Source organism: Sus scrofa, chromosome 18, assembly GCF_054392235.1.
Source record: "Sus scrofa isolate SSC_HxYL_T2T_F1_AM1 chromosome 18, Sscrofa_HxYL_maternal_Yorkshire_Landrace_v2.0, whole genome shotgun sequence".
Classification (NCBI taxonomy): domain Eukaryota; kingdom Metazoa; phylum Chordata; class Mammalia; order Artiodactyla; family Suidae; genus Sus; species Sus scrofa.
Window position 1 is genome coordinate 38946603 of NC_139400.1, and position 17409 is coordinate 38964011.

Sequence of the window (17409 nt, forward strand, 5' to 3'; positions counted from 1 at the left end):
TTACATTAAAAAAATATAGGGATAATACTGTACCAATATATTTTTCAGATAAAAATAGTTTTGTATTTTTATCATTGAGAAAAAAAAAAAAACAGTAGAAAAAATTCTAGTGCTTTCTACTTCCCCCAGTTGTAAGACCTCACTTTGAAGACCAGCAACCTTGACATCTGGGCAAAGCCATGCTGGCTCCTCTGAAGTTAGCAACTTCTTCCAAGAGGTATGGATTTATGTGATCCAAATCTTGACATGGGTATTCCCTGAAATTTCCAGGAATGTTGGCTCCTGGAACAGCACTACTTTAAAAGAAAGAGAAGGACTTACCCTCTCCCTTTTAAAATCAGCTTCGCCACACATTCTTACTTGTGTACTTCTTCTCCCATAGCTAGTGGTCGACATCTACTTACCTTAAGGCCCAGTTTCAATTATCCTTCTTCAGAGATACTTTCCAGTCTTTTTCACTCTCAGTGGGAATTACTATCTCTTTGCCTAAATCATCACTTGAATTTCTATTTTAAGAGCAGCCATAGCTGCCTTCTATCAGAATTTAAAAATAGAAATCTATATTCCTCATTTCTCTTATTTTTTTTAACCTACACGGCTAATGTATATTTTATCATTATATCCCCATCAATGTCAATGATTGTGATTTATACCTAATGGTGGTTCAGTAAACAATTTTGGCTAACCTCTTGTTCAGGCCACTATAAAAACTTTTAAATGGTCTTAAAAATCAACCCCTTCCCATCATCTTGCATATAGTGACACATGACATTCCTAAAGTAGAGGTCCAGTTGTATCATTCTTCCATTAAAAAGTATCATTGACTACTCTTCAAAATAAGTGTACACTCTTTACCTCATATTCAAGGCCTGAAGCAATCTAGCTCACTGACATCTTTTCAGTGTTACTTATTTTCTTCTTTTTATGTATCAAATTTTCAGGACCAAGTATGATACTCACTATTCATCAAATATGCTTCAAGCTTCTCTATGATAAATGCTATAGAGTAATTATAGGTTCAGAGGCTAGAGATTGTTTCCAGTTACGATAGATTTAGGCAAATATAAGCCAAAGTCATCAGTATTAATCTGGTGATGCACTGTGGTGTGGAGAGTTTAGAGTTGGCTGACCATCTACAACAAAGAGATCAATAATGGAGGAAAGTAATCACCTTTCCCAAGTTTGTACAATCATTAGGCACAAGAACTGAGGCGTGATCATTAGGCACAAGAACTGAGGCTTAAATCCAAGGTTTACTGTGTCAACACTCCTTATATTTAACTAATAAATCTCCCTCTCTGTGTTTGTTCCATTTTCTCCCTCCCTTCTTACATTTCTCTGTCTCTCTATCTTTGTTTCTGTGTGGGTATCCACATATATTGCATACATGTATATGTATGCGATGTATATTATATCTATGTTTCTATTATTCATATTTTAGGAGAAAATACTAAATGCATACATATTTCAGTTATCTGGAAAATTGGCCAAGATGGAAATTTACCAATATAGATGTTAAGTTTTTGAATTATATTTTTAAAATCAGCACTGTAAGTACAAAATTGTGTAGACACAGTTTAATATTAACTTATGTGAAAAAGAAAGGGGTTCTAGTTGACCACAAAAAAACCCAAATTTATCAAAATGTTCCTATGTACCAGAGACTTTTCTAAGATTTTTATATATATTGACTTAGTTGATCTTTTTAATAAACTCAGTAAGTAGATACTCGTCTGATTTCCTCTTTATATATAGAGAAACTCAGGAACACAGATGTTCACTATCCTACCTCATTCTTTAGTTTTCCAATTGTGTCACAAATATTTAGCTGACTTCTATCATGTGCTCAGTTTTGGAGATGTATCAGTGATTATGGCAGTTCCTATCACTGGAGAGCTGGCAGTCTGCTTGGAAAGACAGAGAAAAAAGGGAGTATGAAAAGTTCCATAATGGATCAGCACACAGATCAATAGCAACACTGTGGGTAAAGGTGAGGTGGTCATTTTTTAAGAGCATGAGAGAAATCTTCCCAATGAAAGTTATCCCTAGGTTAAAATCTGGTAAATGAGAACTAGGTGCCTTGGAGAGTAAGGGGTGAGGAAGTAGTGCTCTTGTCAGAGGGAATAGCAGATGCAAAAGCTCTGAGGTGAAATAGATCATGAAGAACTTGACCATAAAGTCATACAAAGATTGATGAAGAAGTAAGTATGGTAACTCAAAAACTGGATTTAAGGGAATTGTCATAGCATTTTTCTTTTCTTTTCTTTTTTTTTTTTTTTTTTTTTTGCTTTTTAGGGCCACACCCATGGCATATGAAGGTCCCCAGGCTAGGGTCTAACCAGAGCTACAGCTGCTGGCCTATGCCACAGACACAGCAATGTGCTACAGCCACAGCAATACCAGATTCGAGCTGCATCTGCGACCTACACCACAGCTCACAGCAATGTCGAATCCTTAAACCACTGAGCGAGGCCAGGGATTGAACCCACAACCTCAAGGTTTTTAGTCAGATTTGTTTCCAATGCGCCATGGTGGGAACACTATCATAGCATTTTTTTTAAGGATTGTTATACGGAGAAAATAATCTTATCCCCACATTATTTCAAAGGAAGAATGATCAACAGAAATTAACATGTTAATTAACATGTTAACATGTTAGAATGTGGTGATTTACAATTTAAGATTAAAAAAAACACAAACTATTGGATTGATTCAAAAGCAGAATAAGTTTCAGATCTCTGTTACCAATGTCATTTAATTGCAGATTGGAAGATTTTCCTTTTCATGAATTATTCGAGGTTCTGTTTTTCTTTCTCTCATTGGGAAGGAGCTTAAAATGTTCTCAAAGATACTTTTCACCTCATGTACCCTTCAAACCATTACTAGTTTGGAGAGGGTGCTGTTAAGAAAAGAATGTCAATGAAATGTTGCTGAGTACACAATTTGTAGAAAAGGAGAAATATCTGATAATATTTGAAGTTCACTTTGTAAGCAGTCTTAAAGTTCATGGGTCAAAACTTTACATGCTTTGGAGAATTAGTAAAGGAATATAAATTTATGATCTTTTATTGTATACAATTGGCAGTTTAGGAATGAAAAGTAGGATATATCACAGGTAATTCTAGTCAATATACATATATTTTTAGCATTTTTAGTATTCCAGACATTCTATTTTGATAGGATACATGTTTTGGAGGTCCTTAACATTAATACAACAGTTTTTATTTTTTAATTTTCACCTGAAACAGTCCCTTAAAAGTGAAATAATTCTATGTGATATATGAAATGGTCTAGTACAATAGTTAAACATCATTTTAAATATAATTTATATTGAATAAATATTTTTTAAGAACAATTTTATTGGTAAAAATTTGGAACCCAAGGGTTTGAATTGAAGGTATGGAAGTTTTTAACATTGGCTGAGATGCCTTCTCTCCCTTGACCTCTAACTGATTGTGAATCATATACCAAAGAGTTTTGCTGTAAAATTCCCAGTGATGGTTCAAATAGTGGCAGATTAAGTCAGGTAGTTAATGAATTTACCAATGGAAAATAGTTCCAATGTTATTGTTGCTGCTTTAATGATATTACTTCGCTTCTTCTAAAATATCTGGCATTTTCACATAGATCCTGAAGGGAATATGTCAGAAGAATATCTGTGAGATATGAGGAAGCAAATGTAGAGACAGAAATTACATAATTATATAGTTTCCAATCTATTTCAGTGCAAGCAGTTTACTAACTGTTTATAATAAGCAGGAGAGGGAAATTTGGAATTGTGAGCTGGCAGAATATTCTGCTTTCTCTTTTTCCTATGGAATACTGAATTATCATTCTTCTAGAATCTGATCCTTGAAGGTAAAATCCAACTTTCTTGAAGTATTGATATTGTTACCCTGCATTTGCTAACAAATCATTGCATATTGTTAGCAATAAATTCATTGTGTCTTATAGCATTACAAGTTGGGAAACATTGTGAAGGATAATCATAAAGCAGTCAAGACCTTAAAAAATGAAGACAAGAACAAGTGAATGGTCATTTGGAGTTGGTCTTGTTCAATTTCTCTGCTCCTAAATGTGGCATCATTATTTTAGGATAGTGCCCATGATGTGACTAGCCAGAAATAGAGAGGGAGAAATATTTAGTTTGATAAACTGTGCCAGGAGAGAAGAAGGGGTTTGGAATGAAGTTCCTTGAATTCTGTAGGGGGTGGAAGGGATTTAGCGGGAGGTGCTAACATCAATCTAGAGCATCCCTCCTTATTTCAGGTATGGAACGTTAAGAGAGAAAAATCATTAGAATGAAAGTACTTTTTAAAACTATCATTTACCTTTCATTTGTATTAAGAAAAATAGCTTAGGAGTTCCCGTCGTGGCGCAGTGGTTAACGAATCTGACTAGGAACCATGAGGTTGCGGGTTCGGTCCCTGCGCTTGCTCAGTGGGTTAACGATCCAGCGTTGCCGTGAGCTGTGGTGTAGGTTGCAGACGCGGCTTGGATCCCGCGTTGCTGTGGCTCTGGCGTAGGTGGGGGGCTACAGCTCCAATTCGACCCCTAGCCTGGGAACCTCCATATGCCGCGGGAGCGGCCCAATAAATAGCAAAAAGACAAAAAAAAAAAAAAAAAAAAAAAGGAAAAAGGAAAAATAGCTTAGTATTTTAATTAATCATGAGTGAAAGAAGTTAAATTTAAAAGAGAATAATTGGCATTCTAAAAATGAGGAATAGGCAAGCCACAGGCTCTGAAAGATGTATTTTTGCAGATGTTATGTAAGAGTCAATTAATTCATGGAACTATTTTTGCCATCCTAATGTTAATGTTAGAGCATCTTATGAAAGAGAGGTTAAAAAGATACATTTATTAACTTTAGAATCATGGTTGGTTATTTTTGTTTTAGCTTTATCAAAAGGTCAATCTAAAAAGTTCTGTCATTTGTAGCACTGCGAATGAACTAACCAAATACATATACAGTTGCAGGTAACAGTGACAACTATATAACTTTGAATGAATAATTGGTCTAACTTCACTGGCACTAATAATTTCATTTTGGCTTCATCTTGGGCTTATTTTATTTTTATGACACTTAATAAAATCTGTAAACCAACTTAAAAATATTACTCAACAATTATATACTTTGGGTTTTTAAACATATTTTATTTAAGCCAAGAAGTTATTGGCCTATTCTTTGGACATAATTGCTTTGTAGAGTATGGGATTCTATCATCTATTTAATGGAGACTAGCAAATGGAATCAAGTTAGCTTAAGTAAGTTTTATGGGTATGTGTAAAGAATGTTCTCTCTCACAGAAATAATTTGAAAATTTATGGAATTTCTACTCAAAAGCTGATCTCTGGCTTTGCTTCTCTTTTAGTTTAAAAACTCTGTGCTGTATTCTTTTCAGTAGTATAAAAAATAATCACATCATATACATTCTCCCTTAAATAAAATGTAATTTCTTATCATAGTCTAAAACACTTTGTATAATCTGGTTCCTATTTTCCTACTTCAGTCCCCAATCATTCTTTCTCTCTTTATACTAAAAACTGGTTTAACAGTTCTTCAAACTTAGTTTGATTACCTCTAATGAGGAGCTTTTACATATGCTGTTCCATCTGCCCTGCTCTTTGCATGCCTAGCTTCTTTTCACTCAAGTTAATTGTCCGGTTTGTCAGTGGGCTTTCTTCTTCAAGTCAGCTTCTGTTTGTTAGTATTTATGTTAGCATTTGTTATTCTGTTGAAATTTTGACAACCCCATTAACCCGAAGTTCTTTGAGAGCAGAGACCCTTAAACTACTTCATTATTTATCCACAGCAGCCAGCAAATGCTGGATATGTAGTAGCTGTTCAATTAATTACTAATCAATGAAAACAACTACAGTCATTGAAAGTTAATGGAGTACTTAATTAGTGCTAAGCTCTGAAATAGAAACCTTCAAACATCTGTAAGATACCTATTGAAACTGATACTTGAAAAGCAATGGATTCTTGAAGATTTTGAAAACATGTAAAGATGTATAAGGCATACCCAGGAAACACTGGGTAGGATTGTTTACTTTTGGAATTCTCTTTCAGAATTATAATAATGGTCAAATATTGAAAATTTCCAGAAGCTGGGTAGACTCACAACAGATAATTTCTTTAAAAACCCTGATAACATTGGGGTTAGCTCTTACCTTGTGAAAATATAATATGCCATGTCAAAACCAAATCTCTGATCAGATCTTGGCTGACAAATGTGTAAAAAGTCATTTTTATTAGAATGGCTGTGACTCACTTTAGAAAGTAGAGTAAATACTATTGCTAAATGTTCAGCAACTTGTTAAAGTACTGTTGTTTGTTATAAACAGTGGATTTATGACAGTACAGAAGAGAATTTACTTGTATCATTAGAAGTCTATGGAAGATTATATGCTGAAATGTTTTAATCAGATCTTAAAGTTACTTGGTTTATTCTGTAGGTAACCCAGTAAAAATATTTTAGCAAAGCCTGAAAAGATGCTGGAAGGCCAAGCAAAAATGCCAAGAATTGGGTTAATTGGCATAATACAAGGTGGCTGGGCACAGTTGGGGAAAGTGTCAGAGTAGGGAGAATCCCTACCAAGAAAGACGGTTTGTGCAATTAGCTCTCTGAACTTTAACCCTTCCAGAATAATTAATGAGTAACAGAGGGGATCAAGACAAAGACACAAAGTGATATGGTGGGTGCTAGCAAGTAATACATCAAAGAATGCTCGTAATTGGCCCTGTGGCTTTCATTCTTTGCCCTATTTCTTTCAATTCATTGACTCAAAATAATGGGTTCAGGTTCATTATCAACAGGTTTTTAGCTGTAAGAGTACAACATTACAACAAAGCTTGGATTGTAGCAGTGTTGATGGTTAAGTAAGAAGTTGTAGTTGGTAACCACTCTTTGAGGAGGGAAAATAACAGATTTCTTCTAAATGAATCAACAGCTTTTACACACATACTCAGAATCTTGAAAGCCTTAAATTCTCCAACTCTACAATGCTGGAATATGGTTGGTGTGGGCAGGTATGTGTATTTCTCTTTGAATGTTTGATGTTTGAATTTCTGGTGAAAGATTTATACTCTGCATATTAATTTAAATGAAATTGAATTATTGGCATATGCACACAAAGACACAGAGAGTTTTGTCAGTCTAAGCATGTAACTGTAGATGCTTTCTTATATTTTTGAATTATAAATTTGCAGAATTTTTATTTCCTTTGATTACTTACTTTAGATCATAATGGGAGAAAAAGTGGAAAGTTTTCTGGGAAATTTCTAAGTTCTGAATCTTTTAACTTAGTAGATTTATAAGAATTTATATTGTGCACAAGATATGTATATATTTTCAAGATTTATGCTTTGTTATTTTATTTAATTTTATGTGGTCATTATATAAGTCAGAGTAAAATTTGTTTTTTCATTTTTATATTTAAATATCTTTTTTATTAATCTCTCCAAAGTCCTTGAGCTTAGCATTGCAGTTAATTTATATTGTCATACTGGTAGAGTCCATCTCAATTTTATAAATTAGATATCATTATGCTATTGCAAATATCAGAATTTAAAACTAATTAATACATCTAATGTTTATCATTTAAAATTTCAAACATTTTCATAGTGATTAATGTGATCATTTTTTCCTAACTAAAAACTTAGTTGCAAATTTTGAACTAGAATTTTATTAAAAGCTTTTATATTTTCAAGATTTATTATGTTGCCCTTTTTGAAAGGGTGGTTTACTGGTAAATAAGGCTTTTGTTATTAATCTTTCAGTCAAGTTTCTCTCAAACTTTTAATACAAATTGTAGTCAAATACTGAATATGAGATTGATTGAGTTAGGCATTTAGCTTTGGGATTCCCATTAATTAAACATCTATTAAAATGTATTGGCAGATCCTCCTTGCCTGCCTGCTTGTAGCTCTCTCAAATGTCTTACCTAAATAAATCTATTTCTTGCCTATCAAAAAAAATGTATTAAAAATGATTGATGGAGATGAGATTGACTAGAAACATATATGTATATGTTTATACACAATTGCATTATTCTCATGATAATGAAATCTGTACCAATTACCTGGCATGTGTCTATTGAGAATACAGTTTGCCAACAAAAAAAAATTGACATCACTAATTCATATGAGCATATTGTTGGAAATCATTATGTTTACGATCATTATGATTCACTCTAATAAATCCATGAATTTACAAGTTTGGTTGTAGTTTTCCTGGTAGACAGTGTTTAATTTAGCATGTTTTCTTTCTGCTTTAGATCATAATGATACGTTAGATTTTAAATGAAGAAGATACTCATTTTTTCTCATCAGTAATAGAATCTACCTTTTCATTTTGTTTAATTAATGATTTGTTAATAAATAATTTTGGCCAAGTATTTCCCATATTGAGTTAAAATTTTCTTGGACTTAAAATTTTAGAGTTTTAAAGATACTTAGCATCTTTTGACTTTAGTTTATCAAGTTAATCTAGCAAAAAGTCCTCCTAGCTCTAATAGGCTAAGCTAAATCTGGGTGAAATAGTAAATTTAGGAGTGAGGCTTTTGGAGGATTTGTTTCTGAAGGTTAAATTGTCTGCTTACTGTGAAGAGAATGTGTATGCAGACACACTCATTACTTTTGTATACATCCCATGCTATAATGAGTATTAGCTAAGCATTTCCTGATATAACAAGCATTCTTATGGATGGATTAGAAAATCAAAGGTGTCATCATTAAGCTCACAGTCTACTAGGGGAGAAAAATGTGTTAATAAATAATAACAATACAAAAGTATTCAATCTGTAATGAAGATATGAATAAAATTCTTTCCAAACAGAAGAAAGGAGCAATTAAATATGCCCAGGGGTGGGGTGGGGTCTCCTAGAAGACTTCATAGAAAAGGTGGCATTTAAATTTGGGGCTTGACTGATAAGTAAACATTAATCTAATCAGACAGGAAAGGTGAAAGGTGGAGAGGTTGTATTATATAAAGTTACTGAGGCATAAAGAGCATACTAAGTTCAAATAGCAGCAAGTTGCTTAAACAATTACTTTGAGTACTAAGTACTGGTTGGAAAGTCGTGGGGATATTAGGCTAATTTGCTCTATGAGATCAGATTGAAAAGTACCTTGAATCTATGCTAAAGATTTTGGACTTAATTCTAGGGGCTATGTGGGAACTCTGAAATATCTATAAGAGCATGCTTTAGGAAAACCAGTGTATAGGTAGTGAGTAGCTTATCTGAAGAGAGCAGAGACCTGTGGCTAATAGTAAGAACTTCTTGGAGGTTGCTATGATTATTTAAACAGTAAACTATGACCTACTCAACTGAGGCAAGAGCAATGGGCATGTAGAAGAGTAGGGTGGATTTAAAGAATATTGCTGACATGTATTCCACAGATTTTTGATACTTCCTTATAAAAAAGTTGGTATCCTTGAGGCAACCCCCAGGATGTGTGAGTGTGTGTGTGTGTGTGTGTGTGTGTGTTTGAGACCTTGTAGGTATAATATTTCTTTGTGAGAAAATAATGAGATGGACATTAAAAAAATAGCATCATTGAGCTGTAATTCATACACCATTCAGTTCGTCCACTTAAAATGTACAATTCAATTTTTTTAGAATATGCAAATATCACCACAGTCTAATTATACAACATTCTCATCATTCTTCCTCAGAAACACTGTAACTATTAATAGTCACTCCTTACTATACCCTTTTTCCCAACTCTGGGAAACAACTACAGTGCTTTCTACTATTTCTCTAGTCTCATCATTTCATTTAAATGAATTCATACAATATATAGTCTTTTGTGATAGGCTTTGTCTTAGCATAGTGTTTTCAAGTTTTATCCGTATTAGAGCAGGTATCAGAATTTTGTTCTTCATTCTTTTTTATTAGCAAACATTTCATTGTATGAACACATTTCATTTTATGGATTGATGGACATTTGGATTGCTTCTACTTTTTAGCTATTTTGAATAATGCTGCCATAATATACATGTGTAAGTTTTTATGTGGAGATTTTTTTTACATTTCACTTGGGTAGACCAAGATGTCTAATTGCTTGATCACATAGGAGATTTATGTTTAACATTTTAAAGAACTGCCAAATTGTTTTCCAAAATGACTGCACAATTAATTTTACATTCCTACCAGAAATGCATTAAAGTTGCAGTTTCTCCACCTTCTCATCTATACTTTTTATTATTTGTCTTTTAGTTATAGTCAACCTACTGTGTGCGTGAGGTCGTTGTGGTTTGGATTTACATTTCCCTAATGAATAAAGATGTTTAGCATTTTTTCATGTGCTTATTGGCTATTTGTAAATCTTCTTTGGAGAAATGTCTATTCAGATTCTTTGCCCATTTTTAAATTGGGTTCTCTCCATTTTTTTTATTATTGAGTTGTAAGAATTCTTTACATATATTGGATAAAAGCCCCTGTGAGTAAACGATTTTCAAATATTTTCTCTCATGTGGGTGGTTTTTTACTTTCTTTATGATGTCTTTATTTATTTACCTATTTTGCTTTTTAGGGCTGTATCTGAGGCATACGGAAATTCCAGGCTAGGGGTTGAATCAGAGTTACAGCTGCTGGCCTACACACAGCCACAGCAATGCAGAATCCAAGCCACATATGTGGCCTACACCACAACTCACAGCAACACCAGATCCCTAACCCGCTGAGCAAGGCCAGGGATTCAACCCACATCCTCATGGATACTAGTCAGTTCATTACCCGCTGAGCCATGACAGGAACTCCCTTGATGATGTCTTTAGAAGTACAAATCTTTTTTTTTTTTGCCATTTCTTGGGCCGCTCCCGCGGCACATGGAGGTTCCCAGGCTAGGAGTTGAATCGGAGCTGTAGCTGCTGGCCTACGCCAGAGCCACAGCAATGCGGGATCCGAGCCACGTCTGCAACCTACACCACAGCTCACAGCAACGTCGGATCCTTAACCCACTGAGCAAGGCCAGTGATCGAACCCGCAACCTCAGGGTTCCTAGTCGGATTCGCTAACCACTGAGCCACGACAGGAACTCCAGAAGTACAAATCTTTTTAACCTTGAAAGTCAATTTATATACTCTTTTTCATCACTTGTGTTTTAAAGATCATCTCTAAGAAATCATTGGTTAACCCAAATACACAAAGATTTCTTTCTGTGTTTTTTTCTAATAATTTTATAGTTTTAGCTCCTATAAGGTCTAGGATTTCTTTTAAGTCATTTTTAGTGTATCATGTGAGTAAAGGATTCAGCTTTATTATTTTTATCCTGTTGTCTCAGCATGATTTGTTGAAAAGATTATTCTTTTCCATTTTATTTTTGAGTACCCTTGTTGAAAATCAATTGGCCATAAAGGTAAGGGCTTATTTCTGGATTTTCAATTCTATTCTACTGATTTATGTCTATCCTTAACTAGTATTACATTGTATTGATTACTGTAGCTTTCCTGTAAGTTTTGAAGTTGAGGATAGTAAGTCTTCCAACTAAATTCTTTATTATTCTTTTTTAAGATCTGTTTTGGCTATCCTCAGTTCATTAAATTTCCAAATGAATTTTAGGGTCAGTTTATCAATTCAGCGTAACAAACACAGGGACTTTAATAAGGATTTTGTTAAATCTGTAGATATTTTTGGTACATATTTCATCCTAGACAGAATTAAATATTCCTATCCATACACGTGAGGTAGCTCTTCAAATATTTAGGTCTTTGTTTTCTTTCAACAATATTTTATAGTTTTAGGATAAAAGTGTTACACTTTCATTAAATTTATTTCCAAGTATTGTATTCTTTTTGATGCAGTTGTAAATGATACTGTTTTCTCAATATCATTGTTTGGATTGCTCATTGTGGTTTATAGAAATATAATTATTGTTTATTGATCTTGTATCCTGCAACTTTGGTGAATCTACTAGTTTTAATAGTATTACAGTATTCCTTAGGATTGTCTATGTACAAGATCATGTCATTTGCAAATGAAGATAATTTTTTCTTTTCCAATCTGGATGCCTTTTATTTATTTATTTAGTCTAATTGCTCTGGCTAGACTCTCTAGTATAATGTTGAATAGAAGTAGTACAACATCCTTGTCTTGTTCCTGATCTTAAAGGGATAGCTTTCAGACTTTTAGCATTAATTGTTAGCTTAGCTATGTTTTTTTTTTCAAAGATATCCTTCATCAAGTTGAGGAAGCACCCTGCTATTCCCAGTTTGCTGAGTGTTAAAAAAGGGAAAAAAAAACAAAAAACAAAAAAACAACAAAAAAACAGCATGGGGAAATTCCTAGGCTATAATCAAACCTGCGCCATAGTAGTAACAGTAACCAGAGCCACAACAGTGACAACACCAGATCCTTAACCCACTGAGCAACGAGGGAACTCCTAGTGTTTTTTTGTTTTGTTTTGTTTTGTTTATATATTTTTTAAATTTTCCCACTGTACAGCAAGGGGGTCAGGTTATCCTTACATGTATACATTACAATTACATTTTTTCCCCCACCCTTTCTTCTGTTGCAACATGAGTATCTAGACAAAGTTCTCAATGCTATTCAGCAGGATCTCCTTGTAAATCTATTCTAGGTTGTGTCTGATAAGCCCAAGCTCCCGATCCCTCCCACTCCCTCCCCCTCCCATCAGGCAGCCACAAGTCTCTTCTCCAAGTCCATGATTTTCTTTTCTGAGGAGATGTTCATTTGTGCTGGATATTAGATTCCAGTTATAAGTGATATCATATGGTATTTGTCTTTGTCTTTCTGGCTCATGTCACTCAGTATGAGATTCTCTAGCTCCATCCATGTTGCTGCAAATGGCATGATGTCATCCTTTTTAATGGCTGAGTAGTATTCCATTGTGTATATATACCACCTCTTCCGAATCCAATCATCTGTCGATGGACATTTGGGTTGTTTCCATGTCCTGGCTATTGTGAATAGTGCTGCAATGAACATGCGGGTGCATGTGTCTCTTTTAAGTAGAGTTTTGTCCGGATAGATGCCCAAGAGTGGGATCGTGGGGTCATATGGAAGGTCTATGTATAGATTTCTAAGGTATCTCCAAACTGTTCTCCATAGTGGCTGTACCAGTTTACATTCCCACCAGCTTGTTTTGTTTTGTTTTTATCACAAAACTCTGTTGAACTTTTTCAGATGCTCTCTCTGCCTCTATTGAGATGTACACTTGGTTTTGACAGGATGGAATTAAAATTTTTTTTAAAATTAGCTGTCCATGGATACACATATACAATATTATAAGGCTCCTTAAACATTTTGTAACAAATTTTATTTTTAATAATACGTATTTTTAAGAGAAGTGTTTGGGCTCAACTACAAAAGCATTATTTGTGTATCCCATACTTCAGTATCCCATACTGAATATATCTTTTAGTATAAGATTTAAAGTACATTGTTTATGTCTATAAAATAAAGATTAATCAGTTTTATAAACACAAACGAGCTTGTGGCTGAACCGTATTTTTGGATTTATGCATTTTCAATAAAAACAGAATAAGGGCTAATCTTTGGGAAAGAAATGAAGAATAAATAAATTTATTTCATAGAATCCTGTATGTACTTCTATTATGAAAAATACACAATTTCTAGTTTAGGTAATACCGTGTGTTTTACTTAAAATGGTGGCATACATTATTGAAAATGGGTTTCTGCTTTGATATGAGGTATTTGAACTTGAGAAATCAAGCACATTATCAAAGACAGTGAGGCATTATAAGCAGATGTTTAGATCAGAATATTAAGTTATTACCATTTATAGGAGAGTTATTTTAAATGAGATTTATGTATTATATGGCAGCTGCAGAAATTCTCTCACTGAACCCTTTACATAATTACAGCAATCATTATAAATAGACTAAAGAAATCTCTTTAAATCTAATAAAGTACAATTTTAGGTAAAGGAAGGAGGGATATTTTTCAAATTCATTAGTTATTCTTAAAATAATGTTATTTCTTAAATGTACCTTTGATTATATAGTCTATTAAAATCTCAGTTCAGGATAAATATTTCTGTATTGCTACATATTTGAGTTGCCCTTTAAATGCCTAATACCTTGATTCATATTCAGGCTTTTTTTTTTAACTTTAGTCTGCCTGCTGTGATGAAAGAGTCATCTCATCTTGTATTAATTTCACCTGATATATAGAATATCATTATGTCATAGCTGTTGGGGTAAGCCTCAATTTCAGAGAATCTCTAAACTTTGAAAGTAATATTTTAAACATTTTTTGTGTTTTTCCTTTTCATTAAGGTGTCTATTTTAGCATCACTTAATATAGTGAAAATATTAACTTGTTGATCAGCATATTTTAAGAATTCCTCTTCTTATACAACAATCAAATAAAATAGTTTAAAATATGTATGTGAATATACTTTATCATTTGAATCTTTGCCTTGTTTTCCTTTAATCATTATGCATGGAGAATATAGATCACGTTCAGATTTATAGCTTAGAGGAATATTTTAAGTTGATTTAATTGTGCACAACTTTAGTGACTATGTGTGTGTCTATGTGCTGCTTTGGGGGTTTATGCCCTTATTTTTTTTGTTCAGTCATGCTCTTCTTAGGGTGTTATTTCTTCAAATATATTTTTGAAAATGTATTTTTAGATGCTTGTCTGTTAACAGAAACATGGATAGCCATATTGTTAAATTTGATTTTTAACTACACAATAAAGATGTCTAAGCATGCACCATAATTTGGTCATAGTAGAACATTATTACTTTAAAAGAAAATTTTGTTGTTGAAACTTCAATTTAAGTCTACTAGATACTCATATTTATGGTAATATATATTAAAAAGTGACATTTCTAACCAATTGCCAAATAGAATATGTACACTGAATGTGTTTCTTTTTATTTCCAATGGGTTTATATTTGTTTTCTTCAGGTTTAACTCATAACCTAATGATACTCACTTCTGAGAGTATAATACGAGATTCTTAAGTACCAAAACTCTAAAATAACTAACATTATAATTTTGTATTGGATGATCTGAGTGAATTTACTTGTTCAATATTTGTTCATAAATATTACATTTAAAAGTAATCATATTTTCAAATAAATACGTGTTAGGAGTTATCTGTATAAATCAACCAAAATAATCCATTTGGTTGCTTTAGGGATTAATCTTCTTTCTTTCATTCTTTGGTGACAAAGAAACAATACATGGATATACTTGACATTTTAATACAAAAAAGCACATTGAATTTTATAGGTTTTACTAAGAATTAGCAAGGTTAGACTTGTTTGGAAATTTTGAAAATGGCTGTATACTCACACACACATTTGCATGCCTTTAGATTGCTTTATATATATGCATATATTTATGTATATATAAAATAAGTAGTATGCATATTTATATTTCATATTATTTAATGAATAATTTAATATCATTTTGCATATGTATATGTTTAAATAATTTATCTTAAAGAAGCATATGTGAGCAAATCAGAGTATATATACATCATCACTGGAGGCTAAAAATGGTTAAATATCTTGATAGATTAAAATTGCTCCAGACCAGTAATTTGAGGTAAATTTCTAAAAATACTTTTAATTTGATGGGTAGAGAGATTAATTGTGCTTGGCAAATGACTATTTAGAAAGCTTTTGTTATATACATATATAATTTTACACATAATATAAAAACCCTGAACTCATCAACTAAATCAGGGGCAGTGATAAGGGGAGAAATGGAAAGATTTTTAAACTACTGTTTAACACATAATGGTGTAGGATTAAGCATTAATTATGACATATCTGAAAAAACAGCAGTGCTCACTAAAAACCTACATGAATAAATCATGCCAATCTAAAATTATAGTTAAGAATCGTGACAACAGACCATTATTTCATCAACCTACCAGTGAGGCTCTAGCAGCATTTCAGAGAATATAGTCTTTGAACTTTTTCCTCTTCAACATTTTTTTCATTAACAAGAAGTGTGCATCAAATATGTGCATAGGATTATTCAAGCTCTTTATTTCTTATTGAGTCAATTCTGATGAGACATATTTTTAGGGATTTGTAAATTTTGTTTTCAAGATCAGAGCCATATCAGTATCTATAATATTCTCTAATTACATTTTAGTCTCTTGTTTATCTGTGGTTATATCCCTCTTTTAATTCATTATATTGTGTTTGTTTCCTCTATTCTTTTGATCCATTTCGCCAGAGATCTGTTTTGTCAGGCTTTTTTTCCTCAAACAATCAACTTCAACTTTGTTGAACTTCTCTAGAGTGCCTGTAGGTACTATTTCATTGAATTTAAAAAATAATCGCTCTTTCTTTGCATGAGAACTCAACATAGTTAAGAATCAAGCATGGAGAAATGTAATGTTGGCAAACCAGAAATTTAACGAATCTTAGTGAATTATATGTATCTGTTTTTCCTACTATCTAAAAGTTGTGTTCTTATATCTGTTATTTCTTCATGATGTGTTCTTCATTGCATGTTCTTCATTTGTGCTGTTTCAATGTGTTAAGGTGCAGTGAATTCTATTCTTGGAAATACCCTTGGAAAACATAAACATTATGGAATTCCTGTTGTGGTGCAGTGGAAATGAATCTGATTAGTATCCATGAGGATGTGAGTTCAATCCCTGGCCTTGCTCAGTGGGTCATGGATCTGGCTTTGCCATGAGCTGTGGTATAGGTCACAAATGTGGCTCAGATCCCATGCTGCTGTGGCTGTGGCGTAGGCTGCTGGCTACAGCTCTGATTCCACTCCTAGCCTGGGAACTTCCACATGCCATGGGTATAGCCTTAAAAAGCAAACATAAATAAATAAATAAATGTTATTATAAAAATGAGAAAGTGGATTTTTGTTAAATAGCCTGCATATAAATTAAAGAACTAGATATATCTAATAGATTTTCTGCAGCTACTTTATAACTTTGGGACATATTTTTTTGCCCTTTACCTTTAGATTTATTATTTATTATTAAGACTTGTGAAGGCAAAACATTCTTTTCTGGTAGAAAATAATCATTAGAATTTTATTACATAGATGATCTGTTCATATACAAATCAGCTTTTCTTCCACCTTGTTAATTATTCCAAAAATTTTTAGTCAAATTATTCAAAAACTATAACTATATTGTTTGGAATATTAGAGCTTTTTAGTGTCAGGGACTCAGCTTAGTTATTTCTTTGACATAGATGGTATGTTTCCCAGGTTTTTGTCTTTCCATTGATTTATACATCCACACTACACACCTGCAATTTACTCTCCTACCCTTTTAGTTTTTAGAGTCAAATTCTCTGAAACTTTGTTTGTAAATTGCACTTAATGTAATGCTTAAACTATTTCCAGGCTTAGCAATGTTGAAATAGTTATTTACCCTGGTTTAGGGAGATCAGAGCTAGGCTTATAGGAAAAAGAAGTAATC

The 17409-nt window shown here is 33.0% G+C and overlaps 1 protein-coding gene across 11 annotated transcripts in view; it reads left to right on the forward strand.

Moving 5' to 3' along the window:
• The window catches only part of TFEC (transcription factor EC), a 631163-nt gene that overhangs the window by 509467 nt on the left and 104287 nt on the right, over positions 1-17409 (forward strand). The window contains exons 1-2 of one of the 11 annotated variants that reach the window (XM_085006032.1): positions 130-217; positions 6955-7033. The exons of 8 other annotated variants lie outside the window; for them this stretch is intronic. In XM_085006032.1, the coding sequence (XP_084862158.1) occupies positions 180-217; positions 6955-7033 (117 nt within the window). In that variant the 5' untranslated portion in view covers positions 130-179. Of the gene's footprint in view, positions 1-129; positions 218-6689; positions 6700-6954; positions 7034-14084; positions 14189-17409 lie in introns of those variants that run through there. 2 more of the 11 variants (XM_085006033.1, XM_085006042.1) reach the window with 2 other exon arrangements.